At 48.6% G+C, this 18,057-nt stretch overlaps 1 protein-coding gene across 8 annotated transcripts in view; it reads right to left on the bottom strand.

The window, feature by feature from the left end:
* Positions 1 to 18,057, bottom strand: part of ACACB (acetyl-CoA carboxylase beta) — a 139,708-nt gene that overhangs the window by 50,371 nt on the left and 71,280 nt on the right. For all 8 annotated transcript variants that reach the window (XM_067700488.1, XM_067700491.1, XM_067700493.1 and 5 more), the window contains 11 exons: positions 17,863 to 17,973; positions 14,697 to 14,906; positions 14,238 to 14,408; positions 11,881 to 12,042; positions 9,848 to 10,011; positions 7,669 to 7,819; positions 7,467 to 7,570; positions 6,339 to 6,420; positions 3,739 to 3,884; positions 2,439 to 2,589; positions 783 to 917 (listed from right to left, as the gene is read on the bottom strand). In XM_067700488.1, the coding sequence (XP_067556589.1) occupies positions 783 to 917; positions 2,439 to 2,589; positions 3,739 to 3,884; positions 6,339 to 6,420; positions 7,467 to 7,570; positions 7,669 to 7,819; positions 9,848 to 10,011; positions 11,881 to 12,042; positions 14,238 to 14,408; positions 14,697 to 14,906; positions 17,863 to 17,973 (1,587 nt within the window). The remainder of the gene's footprint in view (positions 1 to 782; positions 918 to 2,438; positions 2,590 to 3,738; positions 3,885 to 6,338; positions 6,421 to 7,466; positions 7,571 to 7,668; positions 7,820 to 9,847; positions 10,012 to 11,880; positions 12,043 to 14,237; positions 14,409 to 14,696; positions 14,907 to 17,862; positions 17,974 to 18,057) is intronic.

The following is an 18,057-nucleotide window of genomic DNA, read 5'->3' as shown; positions in this document are numbered from 1 at the left end:
TGTCTTTCTCACGGGCATCTCTGAGCCTCCTGACCTGTGGCTGGGCGCTGTCTCAAGAACCTAGCCCGGGAAACGTTTGCTAAAAGGAATCACAAAGCAAGCACAGACCTTCCTGGTGATCTAACAAAGCTCAGTCTATTTCTAGCTTTGGGAACCCTCTAAAAAGAATAATGAAAAGAAGGAGAAGAAAACAAATGAAACTCATAGAATAGTCTGAAGAAAAGAATCGATTTGATTTTTTAAAAAAATGCTTTTCTAGCTTTTCTTTTTTCCTGGGCATATACACTAATTATTGTAGAGAAAACAAAATTACATGCATAGATGGCAAGCCACCTCCCCGCAGGCCTGGCTCACTCTAGGAGGGTAAGTCATGTCATGTCACAGAGACCTGACAGCTCTATATAACGTACTGGGGGGATGATGTTTGCGTCAAAGTTCACAGGAAGAACCCTTCCCCTGTAAGCGTCTGGGAGAAGGTTCTTCCAGGCAGAGGGAGCTGGCCCCAGGGGGACGGGTCTGGAGCATTAGATTAAGGGAGGGGTAGTGGGGGAGGAGATGAAGCCAGGGAAGAAAGCAGGGCACAGCTCAAGGGGGGTCTTGGAGATCATCGGAAACACATGGCTTTTATTCTAAGTGGGATGGGAAGCTGCTGAGAAGGATGTGAGCACAGGCAGACACACTCCTACGCCCATCGTGCTGGCTGCTGGGAGCAGGTGATGGCGGGAGATCCGGGGCCACAAGCCTATCTGGCTCACGGGGTAGCTGTGCCGGGTGCCACATACCGGGTGCACTTTAGAAGGGTCATCGAGGTCCAGCCTGGCCACCACACAGCCTGCTTCCAACACAGCCCCTGGGCGCTTGACGTACTTCACCCGGCCACTTTCCTGCACATTCAGGGTCGTGATCATCTTCATCACCTGTTTTGCAGAAAGAAGAAATTAGACGGAGCCCACTAGGACTGGCCGGTGTCACCCCAAACTAGTAACTCTGGAGCAGGGACCGTGTCATTTACATTGAATGACTCTGTGGGCAGAGTTCAAGCGGAGGGGAGAGAGGGAACCAGCATTTACACAATCTGTTGTGTACCAGGCACAGTGCTGGGCATAAATTTTTTCCATCTGCAAAGCCAGCCAGAGAGGCAGGTGTTCATTGTGCCCATTTTACAGACATGGAAACTGATCTTTATTTCCAAAGGAAGGCCTCTCTCTTAGAAATACAGATGAATCATATGATGTAAGGTGACTGACACACACATTCCTAAAATGCGGTGCATTTTGTGACCAGCTCCGGTTTTTAAAGGCAGTGAGAAAACCCTCTGGGGAATGAAGAACATGACTGCAGTACAGTCATCAGCCCCTTGAACTGGTCTGAGAGTCGGGCCGTGTGGATGTGATGAGTTTTGTTATCACGTGTGGGCTGCAGACCGACAGGACTGTCCCACCCTTTGCTCAGAAGTTCACAGCTTGGGCACCCAAGTCAGCCAGGCCTGGGATGGAACCCTGCTCCCACCCATCACTCTGTGATCTCCACACGTGCCTTCCCCTCTCTGAGCCTCAGTTTTCCCAACAGTAAAATGGGAGGAAATGACAGTCTTGCCTCACAGGGCGCTGATAAGGATGAAGCAGGATGGCACATAGTAGGAGGCCGACAAGCGTCAGCTACTACCGTTGCTGTATTTTCATTACAAAAATCACTATTTTCCTGGGCAGCAGAGAATGGAGGCCGGGTTTGAATCCTGGCTTGATGTGACCTTGAGTGAGTTCCTTAGCCTGCCTGGGCCCCGTGTCTTCATGTACAAAATGGGGGTCCCATTTGTGTCCAACTTATATGATTGCTGGGAAGATTAAAGAAGGTAATTAAAGACAGATAAAATGCTTAGAATAGTGCTTGCCATGTGGGAAGTGCTTTGCTTCTGTTGGCTTACCACTTTTTGGTTTTTTGTTTTTTTTTTTTGCGGTACGCGGGCCTCTCACTATTGTGGCCTCTCCCGTTGCGAAGCAACAGGCTCCGGACGCGCAGGCTCAGCAGCCATGGCTCACGGGCCCAGCCGCTTCGCGGCATGTGGGATCTTCCCGGACCAGGGCACGAACCCATGTCCCCTGCATCGGCAGGCGGACTCTCAACCACTGCACCACCAGGGAAGCCCGGCTTACCACTGTTTAATTGTCCGCATCATGATCGTTCATCGGTTCTTACTCACTCCTGGGGAGGTATACATTTCTGAGATTTTTTTTTCCCTTTGGATATTGCAGGGAATTGGGGCTGAACCCCACACACATGGCTCTCTTAGGAATCTGCAGATGACAGCCCAGGTGAGAGGGGAGGTCTGTTGGCTTAGGTGAAGCAGCATTGGCAGATGGCCCTCCCTGGGGGAGGGGGTGTAAGGGAGACCTGGCTGCAGCCCTCCCTCCCTCCCAGGGGGCTAGCTCTGCAGTCACCTCTATCTCAGCATAGCTGCCCCCAGCCTCGATGTGGTCCCCGTCCTCCACCATGTACTGTATCAGCTTCCCCGTCGAAGGGGCTCTCAGGACCGTGGGATCATTCTCCTTCTCAAACACACACGTCTTGTTGCCGATGGTGATTCGGTAACTGGAGAGAGAAGGAGTGGGGAGGTGGTGGGGAGACTGGGGAGGACCGTCGACCCAGGTGCCCGAGTCAGGGTTTCGACAGCCTCTTCCCTTCCTAAAGGCAGCCGGGAGCATCACTCTGTGTGTGGGTTGAGGGACTTACTCCATTTTTCCCAAATGGTAGCATTTGACAGTTACCGCAGAGACTTTGGGAGTGAGCTGGGTGGGACCCTTTACTGGCTGAAAACTAGTTCCTTTTCCTGACATAATTCCAACAGGCCCTGGCATAGAGAAAGCAATCAATCACTATTATTCAGTAAATACTGACCCACTGAAAGCCTTCACCTTAGAATTGGGAAGAGCATGCCGCATGGATGGAGCTTATCATCATCTTGAACATTCTTGGCAGATAGAACACGGGTTAAAAAGAGGTAAAAAAACACCGATCTGGGATGAATCTAGTCCACCTTCTTCCATTGAGGATTCGGAAGGGAATCTAACTGGAGCTTTTTCAGGCACGGGGCCTCTGGAACCCCACTCCTCCCCATCTTATTCTCTTGGTGGGGGGGGGTCTTTGCTGCCTTTCCGTGGGGGTGGGCGGGTCTGTTTCATCGTGTGAGCTCAGGGTGGTCAGACACGCTGGACCAGGAGGACACACGATGCCCCCGTGCAAAGTGCTTCCGGATCATCCCGCCCTCCACCCATCCAGACACAGAGCAAGCTTTCCTGCCGCCATCTGCTCGTTCGATGTGTCTCTTCCCCCACAGACTCCATGAGTCATGACCACGGCTGTATCCTAACACCTAGCGCGGCATCTGGTGTAAGCAGATGCTCAATAAATAGTCCCTTCCCTAATCGGACGACTTCATCTTCTCCAAGCCTTGATCTGATGGGTGTGGACACTGCAGCTCAGACCCGGAGCCTCTGGCACTCAGCACACACCTTGCAGGCCGTGGAGCTGGGAGTCAGGTCCCATTCGGCTCTGAATCCTCCCAAGTCACTAGAAAAGGGCCCCTGGGAGCCTCCCATAAATGCCTGCCAGCTGCATGGAATTCCAGCCGAGAGATTAACCTCTCCAGGAGCCCCAGAACGTTCCAGAGAAGGTGCCTTAGCTAAGACCCTCAGACCTGCAGGGGACAGCTGGCTCTGTGTGCCCTCCACGACCACACACCTGTCGACCTCCTCCTTCAGGTACGTGGTGTAGCTGCTGCCACTGTAGGACAGCAGCAGCCCCCCGTCGTTCAGCCGGTGGGCGTCGATCTCGATGTGACAGCCGTTCATGATGAGGACGAACATGGTTGGAGACTGCCGGGCCACCTGTGGGGACAGTTCAATGTCCCCACCTGAAATGAGGATGCCTGCTTGACCCGGTGCCCCCAGAGCACCGCCTGGCCCCCCTGACCACAAGCAAAGGCTAGTGTCCACAGCAGGAGTGCTGGGGTGGACACCTCACCTCTCGAGGCCCAGCCCTCGCTCACCCCAAGAGAGCAGCGACGGGGAGGGAGCCCGGGGTCAGCGAGCCACACCTGCGCTGTGGATGGGCTAGTGGCTGCCGGCCGCAGGTGTAGCCCCAGGCCGGGCATCACTGTCCATTGTGTGCCCTTGAGGGCTGGGGGCTTTCTTCTGATCCTGTCTCCAAGCAGGGTTGCCCTGGGAGCCAGGGAGATGGGGGTCTTGCTCTGGGTGAGGCAGACCTGGGGCCTCCATCAGTGGCCTGGACATGGACTTGGGCTCTGCCCGCTAGACCTGGCCCTGCCCAGGGGCACACAATGGATCTGGGACACTGGAAGGAGACATATACGGCCAGGCCCTGGCCTCAGCTCTGCATTTCAATCTGAAATACCAGCCCCACCTGGCCCTCAGTTCAAAGTATGTGCTCTCTCTCAGAAAAGTAACACCCTAAAGAGCCCTCAACCTCTAAAATATATATATAGTGACAAAAGATGGCAAGAAATAGAGGAATATTTATTGCCACGTTATTTATGGGAAAACCTAGAATCAAACAAGCTCTCCAACAGTGGGTGCTGCCATGGAATGTTCTAGACTGCACTGTCAAATATGGTAGCCCCTAGCCAGATGTTCAAATGTAAGTTAATTAAAATTAAATGAAGGATAGCATTCAGCTCCTCAGTTACACTGGCCGCATTTCAAGTACTCCATAGCCCCAGGGGGCCCATACTGCACAGAGCAGATTTAGAACGTTTCCGTACCTGCGGAAAGTACTATTGGACCGTGCTGCAGACGCTAAACTGATGTTAGGAAAACTTGCTAATAACAGGGGGAAACTATAGGCCATGACAATATCAAAGCAGTAAAAACATCTGCACTATGATCTTAACTTTATAAAAGCAATGCATAAGGAAAAAAATAACTGAAAAGAAGTCTGCTAAAACGTCTGCACCCGGGCCACAGCAGTGAAAGCGCAGAATCCTAACCACTAGACCACCAGGGAGCTCCCCCATGGTGGACTGGTTTTCTGACGCTTCATGCTTGTTTGCTGTTTTGAAATGTTCTGCAACGAGCATGTGTCATATTTAAAATCAAGTTGAGGGGACCCAGGCCCCCAAAGGTAGCCAGGAAGCATCAGAGGCAAAAGGGAAGCTATTTTACACACGTTACGTGGATAACACACTCGTGTGGCTGAAGGAAGCCTGAGACTCTCCAAAGTTGAAAGTTCAATGTATGCTCAGCAATGTTAAAATCAAGTAAGAGAAAATAAAAATTCTGTTGCCTTTTCCATGGAATGGGAGGCTGGGAAGTGCTGGGGAGGCCCTGGCTTCCCAGGGACACATCGCTCCAAAGGTCACCCCGACTTGGACCCGGGGGGCTCACCCTGTGCTCGCACGTCTCAAACATTCTTTGATACTCTGCTGAATCGGCCTGGGACGGCTCAGGACGGGTAACTAGATATTTCCAACAGAGAAGAGCGACCCTGACAAGCTCCAGGGATGCCGGTGACAGACCCGGAAGCAGTCAGAAATCCACACATTGATTCTCGGTGCAGAGACGCTGGACAAAGCCAGTCTCACAGCCCTGGGCGGTGCAGCCAGACACTCTGCTCTTGAGCAGTGGTCCGGCTCACACTGTGTACGGGGTTGAATTATGTCCCCCCAAATTCAAGTCCTCCCTGGAACCTCGGCTTGTGACCTTAATGGAAACAGGGTCTTTGCAGATGTAGTTAGTTAAGGAGGGGTTGTGCCGGATTAGGCTGAACCCTAAATCCAGTCTGACTGGTGTTCTTGTAAGAGAAGAGACCCAGAGAGACAGGCACAGAAGGATGAGGGTGTGAAGACAGACAGACAGACACAGACACACTCAGAGAAGGTGGCCGTACAAAGGCAGAGACTGGTAGAGACTGGAGTGACAACCTACAAGCTAAGGAACACCAAGGACTGCCCACAACTACCAGAAGCTAGGAATGCATGCTCCCTGGGAGCCTTCAAAGAGACCATGGCCCAGCCAACACCTAGATTTTGGACTTCCGGCCTCCAGAACTGAGAGACTATAAATTTCTGTTGTTTGAAGTGACACCAGTTTATGGGACTTCATTACGGCAGCCACGGGAAACCAACACATGCTCTAACGTGCCTTGTGAGCGTGGCTCAAGCCTACGGGTTCTGGAATCCAAAGACCTTAGATTTCAAAGTCACGGGACTGCACGGGGAGTCCTGGGACCAAGCATGAGAAAATCCACTGCAGGGATGGCCCACTGCAGAAATAAAACTCCCTTGAGCCACCAGAGTGTGGGAGACATCTAACAGGGACCTTTACCTTGAGGATGTATTTAACGCCTCCGTAGATTAATTCTACATCCACAATGTTCAGCAGAGAGTCTGCGGGGAGGACCTGGCCCCTGAGAGAGAAGACAGACCTGTGGTCAGTTTGGGAGTGACCAAGAACTCCGCAGCCATCCATCCCCTGGATATGAAAATCCACCCACTCTTTGCCTCTTCTAACTATCAACACACCTGATTGATAAAAGGCAAGGAATGGAGAGTCCCAAGGAACCTGACATCCCTTAGAACTTAAGGAAACTGCTCTTGCTACAGGATGTGACATTTCCAAAAGGCTCCTCTAAGAAGCAATAACCATATTGCTTCTTCTTGAAAAAATTCCTTACGTGGGAATTCTGCCACCCGCTTATGAAAGAAAGGAATGCACGGATTAGGATTCTATTACCATCCAAAAGCATATTCTCCAAGCACTAAGAACTTTCGCCCTTCTAGTTCCCTTTCAGTAGCTTCCTTTGCCTACCACAGTGGTTTTCAAGGTGGGGTCTGCCTCTACCCCGAGGACACCTGGCAATATCTGGAGACATACTGGATTGTTCTGACTTCCAGGGGGAGAGGGGATGCTGTGGATGGGACCAGGGATGCTGCTAACTTCCTACCCTGTCCCACAGGACAGCCCTCACCGCAAAAGATGACCCAGCCCGAAAGGTCAGTGGTGCCGAGGTTGGGAAACCCTGGTCTATCCCAAGAGGGAGCTCCTGGCCACTTCCACAGGGTCCATTTCACTGGTCATCTGATTCAGGTGAGGGTCTGGGAAAGGACCATTTGTAGAGGTGACCTATAACCTGCTTTGCTTCTCAAATCCACCTCCTCCTCTCCGGACTCCTGAGTGTTAACGACGCACCTTGCACAGGTCAGCACGAATAAGCGCACCGCTGTCTGTAGGATGATGGCTGCGTTGGCCTCGAGTATCCCTCCCCTCCCGCCCCCTACCCCAGCGTCTTCTAGGGCAGCCCGGGTTTGTCCAAGGAATTCTACAGAGGCAAGCACGTAGGAGAGGTTCACTAATTGCTTGCTGATGGATTAACACCCAAACAAAGCGTGTTTCTGCCTTACTTGCCACCAGCACGTATCCCAAGAGGGGAAAGGAAGTACCCATGGGCCCCACCTCTCCAGCGAGTGTAAGAAATCCGTCATGCAGGTCCTGAACATCGAGTCGGCCACGTTCAAGGCTCCGCACACCACCCCGAGCATGATATCCGGCTTCTCGGCCTGGGAGAGACTCTGCACGTCAGTATCCACAGTGACCAAAGCCATGGGGAGCCAGGAGGGCTCCAGGACCCCCGGGGGAGACACGTGCAGCTCCCCACCTGCACTTTCTCGGCGATGAGATTATCCAACCAGCTGGTGTCAATGTCGTTGTTCTGGAAGCTCTCGGTCTCCAGGAGGTTGGTGAGATATTCCACGGTAGTCCTGAAGTCGCCCCGGATGGAGAGTTCCTTCAGAGCCACCACCATGTTCCTTGAGGGGAAGGCACACGGATTGTTTTCCCAATTAACGTACACGTCATCAGAGTTCTAGAGTGGTTTCCAGTGAGTCAGAACCACACAGAAGTTTAGGGAGGGCCCTGAGTCAGACGGCTTGGGGCAATGTCAGCTCCAGCATTGACTGGTACAGCAAATCTTGGGCCAGTGGCTTAAATGCCTGGGCCTCAGTTTCCTCATCTGGAAGATGGGGGAATAACCCTGCCTTCACACAGATGCTTGGGGATTAAAATGAGACAGTCTGTATAAAGCACATGGTCACTGATCAATAAACCTTAACTGCTATGAAATGATTTATTACAGTGATTATAATTGTTATTAACCATGCCAGTTGCTCTGACTCCCTCTCCCGCTGGACCTACCAAAATCCCCCAGTGTCCCAAGAACGAGCCGCTCTTTACCTGTCCACACAGCTGTCCGGTGTGCCTGGGTTGCACGAGTAGGCGGCTAACACCAGTGCCCCCCTCTGGGCATGGCGGTCACCAGCCCACACGTGCTGGGCTGTAACCACCTCCAGTTTCCCAGAAGGGCTGCCTCCCCCCAAACAGGGTGTCCAGTCCAAAGGGCAGAAACCTCCGCTCTCCATGAAATAATAGGGAGAGAGTTATGGGGAAAGGGCACCAGAGGAAGAGGGGGCGTAGGAACCCTTCCTGGGAGAGGAGAGCTTTCACACCAGTTACGACGCTCCTGCATGCTGCCAGCAGGTGTGACAAAGGGGCCACGAGACCCCAGCGGGAGGGTGAGAAAATGAAGATGCAGTGAGCTTAAATGAGGGTGTCAAATAGGCTACTGCAAGTTGGGTGTGGGACCCGAACCTGCATCTACAGGCTGAGTCACTGGATTCAAAGGTGACCAACTTGTCCTGGTTGGCTCAGGACTTCCCCAGTTTTAGCACTGAGAAATCCCACATCCCGGGAAACGCTCAGTCCTGGGAAAACAGGGACAGTTGATCCCCCTCTTGGACACTGACAGCAATAAGAGCTGGAATTTTTTCTTCCTATTCTGCTGAAGTGATTACTGGCCACTCACAGTGTGGGACAAGACACAGGTCCCTTCACTCAGAGACAGCTGGGCTGGCTGACCACCATCCCACCTTTTACTAATCCTTATTTGCTCCAAGCGTCTCAATTTTTCACTGATTAAGATGAATTATTCAAAGCTGGCAAAGAAACTCTCTCCCTCAAAGCAGCAAACGCCATTTAATTCATGGCTAAGTGCCCCAGCCCAGACAGATTTAAATGCTTTGCAAATGAAATGTCTTTCACTCTAAAAGACACCTCCACAAGAATGTTTAATTTTACAAACTGAACTGGTGTTTACCTTTTTGTTCCCAGGTCAAGGCAGGAGAAATGTTAAGATGAGGGGGTTTTGATCGCTAATTTTTAGGGAAATGCAAATCAAAACTACAGTGAGGTACCACTAATCAAAACTACAGTGAGGTACCACCTCACGTGGGTCAGAATGGCCATCATTAAACAGTCTACAAATAAGAAATGCTAGAGAGGGTGTGGAGAAAAGGGAAACCCTCCTACATTGTTGGTGGGAATGTAAGTTGGTGCAGCCACTGTGGAAAACAGTATGGAGGTTCCTCAGAAAACTCAAAATAAAATTACTATAAGATCTAGCAATCCCACTCCCGGGCATATATCTGGACAAAACTCCAATTTAAAAAGATACATGGGGCTTCCCTTGTGGCGCAGTGGTTGAGAGTCCGCCTGCCGATGCAGGGGACACGGGTTCGTGCCCCGGTCCGGGAAGATCCCACATGGGCCCGTGAGCCATGGCCGCTGAGCCTGCGCGTCCGGAGCCTGTGCTCCGCAACGGGAGAGGCCACAACAGTGAGAGGCCCGCGTACCGCAAAAAATAATAATAATAAAATAAAATAAAATAAAATAGGATCTGCTCTCCATCTCCTAAAGTGCTGCTACATCTGAAGCAGCAGGTTAATTTTTAGTTTCTCAAAGGGAGGGAGGGAGGGAAGGAAGGGAGGCAGGGAGATACTGACGAAATGGCCTCTTCCCGGTTCTCTCCCCAGGAGAAGCAGTGCCCAAACTGGGAATCGGCAAATTCATGTAAGCCTCCAGTGGCAGCCACGCTGAAATAACCCCACACGTTCTTGCTGCTGCGGAAATTCAACTCCTGGACCGTTCCAGAGCTCGGCTTAAACCCCTGGAGCCCAGAACAGAAAAAGCAAAATGGAAGAAATAGTTACTCCAGATATAGTTTCATCAGAATTAAATCCTAGGAAAACCCAAGAGCCCCGCCCTGCCCCCCCACCCAAGAGCTTAGCGTGACGAATAAAACACTGATTCTTCTCACTAGGGGTGCAGGTGTTTCCAGGTGAGCACATCAATGTGTGTCATTTTTACTTAAAAAAAAAAAAAAAAAGTCAAAAAACCACCACCAAGTGGGACCGGTGATCACTGATGGAGCTGAGCGAAGGTACATACTGATTTTAAATGTTTGCCATTGTTGATAATAGAAAGTGTAAATAAAAGAGGAGTTGGTGGGATTTCCCTGGTGGTCCAGTGGTTAAGACTCCATGCTTCCGCTGCAGGGGCCACGGGTTCAATCCCTGGTCAGGGAGCTAAGATCCCACATGCTGTGCAGCACAGCCAAAAAAAAAAAGAGGAGTTGGATTTCCAATTCCAGATTATGAAAATTTCAGCAGGTAAGGAAATCCAGGGTTAGCCCTTGCTGATGCTAACACACACATAATTCCCTTTGCGGGGATGACCCATCCCCTTCTGAGTATAACTGTGGTAAAGGGAGGGGTGGGTTGGATCCTCTTGCTGGGATTAGAACCCTTGAAGTTGTGATGGAGGCATTCGTTTTGGTAGACATGCCTGGATGCAAGAGATGGAAAGTTCCAGGTGCCTGGGCTATTTCTACACGTGATCCTCCATCCTCCCAGGCACCTGTGAACAAGGCATCAACCCTCTGAAAATTTCCCCTTTTGCTTGTCCACCATCAGAACTGACTGTTGGCCTGTAGCCAAAGATCCCAAACTAATACAGTCACCATAGTTTAAAATTCTTTCATTAAAAAGGTGGGGGTGGGGTGGGAGGACTTCCCTGGTGGCGCAGTGGTTAAGAATTCGCCTGCCAATGCAGGGGACACGGGTTCGAGCCCTGGTCCGGGAAGATCCCACATGCCGCAGAGCAACTAAGCCCGTGCGCCACAACTACTGAGCCTGTGCTCTAGAGCCCACGTGCCACAACTACTGAAGCCCGCGAGCCTAGAGCCCGTGCTCTGCCACAAGAGAAGCCACCACAATGAGAAGCCCGCGCACCGCAACGAAGAGTAGCCCCTGCTCTCCACAACTAGAGGAAGCCCAGGCACAGCAACGAAGATCCAATGCAGCCGAAAATAAATAAATAAATTTATTTACCAGAAAAAAAAAGGTGTGGGGGGGGTAAAAATAAAAAACCCCAAACCTCTCTTATGCCAAATTTCTTTTTTTTTTTTTTTCCAAATTTCTTAAATGTAGTTATTAAACAACTAAATTGTGGTAGGTTATGGAGATTATGTGACCATCAACTGTCAGTAAGCATGTAAACTTGATAGATGCCAGCTGGTTGGTATCTTAAGGCACAAGTAGGAACAAGTCACATAGGGACTCCTTAGAATGAACCAGATTGTATGTTGCAGCAAAAAGTTCATGGGGCCAGAAATCCAAGGGCCTGTGCTCTAAACCTGGCTGTTTGTCCCAAAGATGGACGTGGTCTATAAAGTCCACCAGTGGGCCTTGGCCATGGCCTCACCAAGTCCCGGGTGTGAAGGTGGTCACCCCAACCTCCGAGCTGTAATGTGGGGTCACAAAGCCCAGCGGCAGGGCTGTCATGTAACTGACATATGAAGGCATCTGCCTGGTACCTGGCACACATCACATGTGGATAAACTGTGGCATGTCCCTTCCCGCATCCCTGCGTCCTCGCCTATAAACTGTGAACCTGGGTGTCTCAACAGGCTAAGGTTCGGGGTCTGCCACATGCTGAGAGGTCGGAGATGGTGGAAACTCAGGGCCCTCAGACTTGCCTCATCTGGGTTTTCGCTGGTGATTCTGGCCGCAATGACATGGCCTCGGGCGATGGGAGGGTTGGAAGGGGTCTCAAAAGAAATGGGTGTCACCCCCCATGGGGACTCTCCATAGAGAAGCCGGATATCCTTCAGCCGGTGCAGAGGCACGCCCATGGCGATCTGAAATCAAGAAATCCATCCCAAAAGAGGGTCAGTCCCCAAACGTGGAGGCCAGGGCTAGAGGCGATGCAGGTGGTGGTAGGGGGTGAATGATTTCGGATATACTGAGCTCCTCCTGTGCCCACCAGACCGGGCGACATGGTGGCAGGAGAGGCACGGAGAGAGAAAGACAGATGGCTTGACCCTGTCCCCGAGGAGTGAACTGTGTCGCTGGGAAAAGAAGCGACAGTCACAGAACAACATCGCGAGCATCAAATAAAAGTTACAGATCCTGAGCGCTGTGGAAGGAGTGGGGGAATGGTGGTGTCCAGCTGCAGAGTCAAAGAAGGTTTTGTGAAGGACACAGGGAAAGCTGGGCTGGAGGACCGAGTGAAAAACAGACAGTGACGGACACCAGGTGAACCAAAAGATCAAACTGAATCTGCTGGGTCTTTGGATGTGACACACTAAAAGGGACCCAATGGCACCTGTGTAATATCCTGCCAAAGTGTTTAAGTGACTTCCAGCAGGAAGAAATGACCAGGCAAATCCAAATGGAAGGACATTCTGCCTGAACACTTCACAAATGTCAACATCCAGGACAAAAAAATAAGACTGGGGAACGGTTCCAGATTAAAGAGATTAGGAGACATGAAAATGGAAAGGGATGTATGGGTCCTGGATTGGATCCTGGACTTGAAAAACAAAGGACAGCAACAAATTATTGGGACAACAGGGAAAACTTTCATGTAGACAGTAACATTAGATAGGTAAGTGGAGGGCGTCAAAGCTCTATTTCTGGAGTGGGGCGATCCTATCACGGTATTATTCCCAGGAGGTTCTCATCTGAAAGAGTTAGAGGCAAAGCGGCACGAAGTTCAAGCCAAAACATCTCTCAAAAGGTTGAGCGAAGAAAAAACAAAAATTATACAAAAACACAAATAGAGAGAGAGGAAGCAAATGTGGTCAGATGCTAACAAGTGGTGGACCGAGGTGCAGGGTATGGGTGTTAATCGTATTATTTTTGCAACTTTTCTGGAATTTTTCAAACTGAAAAAAATAAACAAAATAAAAAATGGAATAAAAACTCTGGGAGGATTTTTAAGAAATTAAAGTTAAATTCTAATTAAATCAAAGTAAAACTATCAGTTAATTAAATTTAATCAAAATTTAAATTTTTAAAAATTTAAAAGAAATTTTCAGGAAAGAAAGAAAGGGAGGAAGGAAGGAGATATTAATTAAAAAATTAAGGAGTTTCTATTAATGCAAGAGTTCCTAACTCTGGGTGACATGTTCTTAGCAGGGGTGAGCCCAAGAGGGCAAACATTTGTTCTTGGGGGTGAAAATAATCTTACTCTTTCTATGTACAGGCAGACCTTGGAGATATTGGGGGTTCAATTCCGACCACCACGATAAAGCGAATATTGCAACAAAGCAAGTCACACACATTTTTTGGATTCCCAGCACATATAAAAGTTCCATTTACACTCTACTGTAGTCTATTAAGTGTGCGATAGCAGTATGTCTGAAAGAACAATGTGCGCACCTTAAATAAAAAATACTTTATTGCTAAAAAATGCTAATCATCACCTGAGCCTTCAGAGAGTCTTAATCTTTTTGCTAGTGGAGGGTTTGAAATATTGCAAGAATTAGCAAAATGTGACACGGACACAAAACAAACAAATGCTGCTGGAAAAATGGCACCATTATAACTTGCTTGACACAGGTTGCCACAAATCTTCAATTTGTAAAAAACAAACAAAAAATGCAATAAAGCAAAGTGCAATAAAACAAGGTATGCCTGTATAACGCACAGCTATATCTACAGTATCCAAACCGATATACAGTATACCTGTGATATTAACACTTCATAGGGGAGAAATTAGGGGCGGAAATGTCTAAAAGGGCTCCCTGAGGAGGCTGTGATGAAAAAAAGGTCTGTGAATGGGTACTGGGGAGGTCTACAAATGCTCCCAAATTGTATAAAATAGATTTTTCCAGGGTGACGGGCCATGGCTTTTGCCAGTTTCTCCAAGGGCTGTATGGCCAGACGAAGGTGACAATCCACTGCATGGCTCTCCGCGCTACCCACACATTAAAACAGTCCCTCCCCAGGACACCAGCCAAGAGACGAGCAGGGAGGTCTAATCTGAGCAGGACCGGGGATCCCCACTCTGGGCAGAAGAAGCCCCAGGGTTCGGAGCCCATTTCCTTGCCTGTAGCTGGGCGGCCGGCAGGTTGACATCGGCGATCATTTCCGTGCAGGGATGTTCCACCTGCAGGCGGGGATTCAGCTCCAAGAAGTGGAAGCTGCCATCCTGGCTGTAGAGGTATTCAACGGTCCCCGCACTCACGTAGCCCACGGTCTTGGCCAGGCGCACGGCACACTGCAGAGAGACGGAGGTGGGCGAGGGGCTTCCAGCGGTTTTCTCGGGGAAAACGTACTAGCTCCCTCACTAAAGGCAGGCTGAGGACCTGCTGTGTGTAAACTGCCTTGGGACCTCTGAGATCGTACTCCAGTAACCCCGTGTGAGGCTGAAATCATCTCCACGATGGGCCCCCCCACGCCAATTGGTCTCCTCTTGGACACCCACCCCACTTTGGCAACTTGGACTCTTGAGAGCTCTTGATGGTTCTGAGCTGAGATGCGTCCCCCCGAACTCCCCAGAGCCCACCTGCTCCATGATCTCGAACACGGCTGGCGTGGCAATGGTGGCCGGCGCCTCCTCTATGATCTTCTGATGCCTCCGCTGGATGGAACAGTCGCGCCCAAACAAGGACACGGCGTTCCCATACTGGTCAGCGAGGAGCTGGACCTCCAGGTGATGGGCGTGCTGGGCCAGCTTCATGAGAAAGACTGGGGAGCCGGGGATCTCGCTCTGCACCTGCGGGGACGGCAGGGTGGCTGGCTCCTCCCTGGGGAAGCAGGACTGGAGCGGGAAGTTCTCCAAAGGGGGCGCAAAACGATGGCAGGGATGCCCGCGGTTTTGCCGATCTTTCAGTTTTACCCCCATCAAAGACATTACATTCTCGTGGTTTTTAAGTCAAATATGTGAAAATACATAACGCAGAAACTGAAATTCTCCTGCAACAACATCTCCTAAGGATAATATGCTGTTAAGAGTTGGGTACAAATTGGTTTTCTTCTATGTGTACAGAGAAAATGTTTCTTGAAACAAAAATAGAACCAAAACACACTACTCTGTAGGCTTCTCTTCCTCCCACTTAATTCACTCTCTCAGCTAGCTCTCCTCGGTGGAACCTACAGACCGACTTACTCCATACTTTTAACATCTGACAGGCATTGTCTCATAGGCATGCTGTCCAGAGACCCTTAAAAATGAGGTAAAAATAAGTGTTCACATGGAATTATTTCTAAGACAAATTCTTTGTAAGAGCAAGTTGCAATAACACACGGGATGATCCCACCTATGTGAAAAATAATAAAACAGAATTATATGAAGGTCTATGTAAAAGTCTATACTACAGTAAAAGTACTGGAAAGAAACCCAGTGGCTAACAGGGGTTACATCTGAGAAGGCGCAAGGGGTTGAGAGGTGATGTTGCGAAAGGGACCTTTCCTTTTTTATCCGTAACGTATTACTGAATTGCCTGAATGTTGACACCGAGAATATTTTCATATTGCACTCATGTAATTAAAAAAAGGAAGCTTGGGGGAGGCTCTGCATGCAGTTGGGGAACAGGGGGGTATATGGGAACTCTGTCCTTTCCACTTAATTTTGCTGTGAATTAAAAACTACCCTAAAGAGTAAAGCCTGCTTTTTAAAAAAAGAAAGAAAAAAGCTTTAAAATCTGTACAACCCCTAAATGCAAGGTAGGATCCAGGACTGGATCCTGAAGCAGAAAGGGGGTATTAGTGGGGAGAAGTGGGGTGATTCAAATCAAGTCTGGAGTTCACTTAATAGACATGGATTAATGAAATTAATCTCTTAGTTGTGACAATCATGGTACTGTTACAAAAGATGTTAACAATAGGGGAAAGGAGGTGAAGGCTAGATGGGGACTCTGTACTGCTGTTGCAACTTTCCCGAAAACATAAATTCTTCCCCCCAAAATACTCCCAAACCAGTACACCCCAACAGGGACATGTGGTAGTGAAACCACTACTTCATATAATACTCACACATGGCCCACAGCTGTATAAACGGTAAACCTTTAGAGAACGCAATTTACTGGTATGTATTTGTCAGTGCATGTAAAGTACATGCTATTTAACTAAATCCTTCTTCCCCCTTTCTTACGGTCTTTACCCAAGAAAATAATTCAGAAGAAGAAAAAAAAGCTAAATATTATTTATAGTATTAAATACCATATTATACTAGAGTGGAACTGTGCATAATGATGAAAGCAAGCTTCACATTTCACAAAAAAGGAAAGGTTTGATAAATGAGACAATGGCCACACAGGGAATGCTGTGCAATCGTCAGAATAACTCTAAGGACTGGACAGGGTAAAACTGTTTATGATCCACAATTTGAAATTTTTTAAACGTAGAACAAAATATTGTGTAGGCCAAAGACAACTCTTTAAAATATACATGTGAATATTTTGTAATAACCTATAATAGGAAACAATGTGAAAAAGAAGAGATACGTATGTATAACTGGATCACTTCGCTGTACACCTGAAACATCGTACATCACTATACTTCAATAAAAAACTAAAAATTTAAAAAATAAAATAAATTAAATATACACGTGAGCAAGGTCTACAAGAAAGCCTAGAAATATTAAAATAGTTGGGTTCAGAACGGGAAGATTACCCGTATAAATTTTTATAAACATTGCCAACAATGGGCATAACGGGTTTTTCTTTAATCTATAGTTAGGTGACCTTTTAAAAAAATTTTTAATTGAAGTATAGTTGATTTACTATATCATGTATGTTTCAAGTGTACAGCACAGCAATTCAGTGTTTTTTATGTTTTTAATTTTATTTCTGGCTGCATTGGGTCTTCGTTGATGTGCACAGACTCTCTCTAGCTGTGGCGAGCGGGGGCTACTCGTTGTGGTGCGCGGGCTTCTCATTGCGGTGACCTCTATTGTTCTGGAGAACGGGCTCTAGGTGCACGGGCTTCAGTAGTTGTGGCGCACAGGCTTAGTTGCTCCGCGGCATTTGGGATCTTCCCGGACCAGGGCTTGAACCCGTGTCCCCTGCATTGGCAGGTGGATTCTTAACCACTGTGCCACCAGAGAAGCCCAACTCAGCTTTATATATACATTTTTTTCTTTTTCAGATTCTTTTCCCTTATAGGTTATTACATAATATTAAGTATAGTTCCCATGCTATACAGTAGGCCCTTGTTGGTTATCTATTTTATACGTAGTAGTGTGTATATGTTAATCGCAGGCTCCTAATTTATCCCTTCCCCCACCCCCTGCGTATAATGTTTTAAAAGTGGAAAACCAGCTACAAATAAGTAAATATACGATTCGTTCAGACAATAAAAATCAATTGTCTAGAAATGTTAGAAATACTGAAACTGCTAAAATGTACAAACTATCCCATCTCTCGATAGACAAATATTGACACAAACAGATATTCTCACAAACAGATACCTCTGAAATCCTTTAGAGACACACTGATTCATAGAATCAAACCATCTTAAGGAAACAGTGTACAGATCAACAAAAACCTTGGACTTCTGCGAGTCAAAATGTATACATTTGTTTTGCAACACAACACAGCAATATGGCAGCTCCCCCAAGTGTCCTCTTGATTGTGACACAATAATGTTAGTGGAAAGAATCTGGTGGCCACCAACTGAATAAACACAATTCCCAAAGACACATGGAAAAATACGCAGCGCGAACAGCTCACTTGTCTGAAAAGTATTGGGAAGTCCTCAGCAGTCTCCACCTTCCGGATGCCTTTCCCTCCACCGCCTTCAGAAGCTTTGATCATCAAGGGAAAACCAATTTTTTCTGCTGCCTGGGGGCAAAGGACAAACAGACCACTTTAGAGGTTTCCGCTGCTACCAGGATGACGAGAAGGTTCTGGCACCTGACCCCCCAG

This window comes from Pseudorca crassidens, chromosome 12, assembly GCF_039906515.1.
Source record: "Pseudorca crassidens isolate mPseCra1 chromosome 12, mPseCra1.hap1, whole genome shotgun sequence".
Taxonomy (NCBI): domain Eukaryota; kingdom Metazoa; phylum Chordata; class Mammalia; order Artiodactyla; family Delphinidae; genus Pseudorca; species Pseudorca crassidens.
The sequence above is the reverse complement of the archived record's forward strand: the minus strand, read 5'-3'. Positions and strand labels throughout refer to the sequence as shown.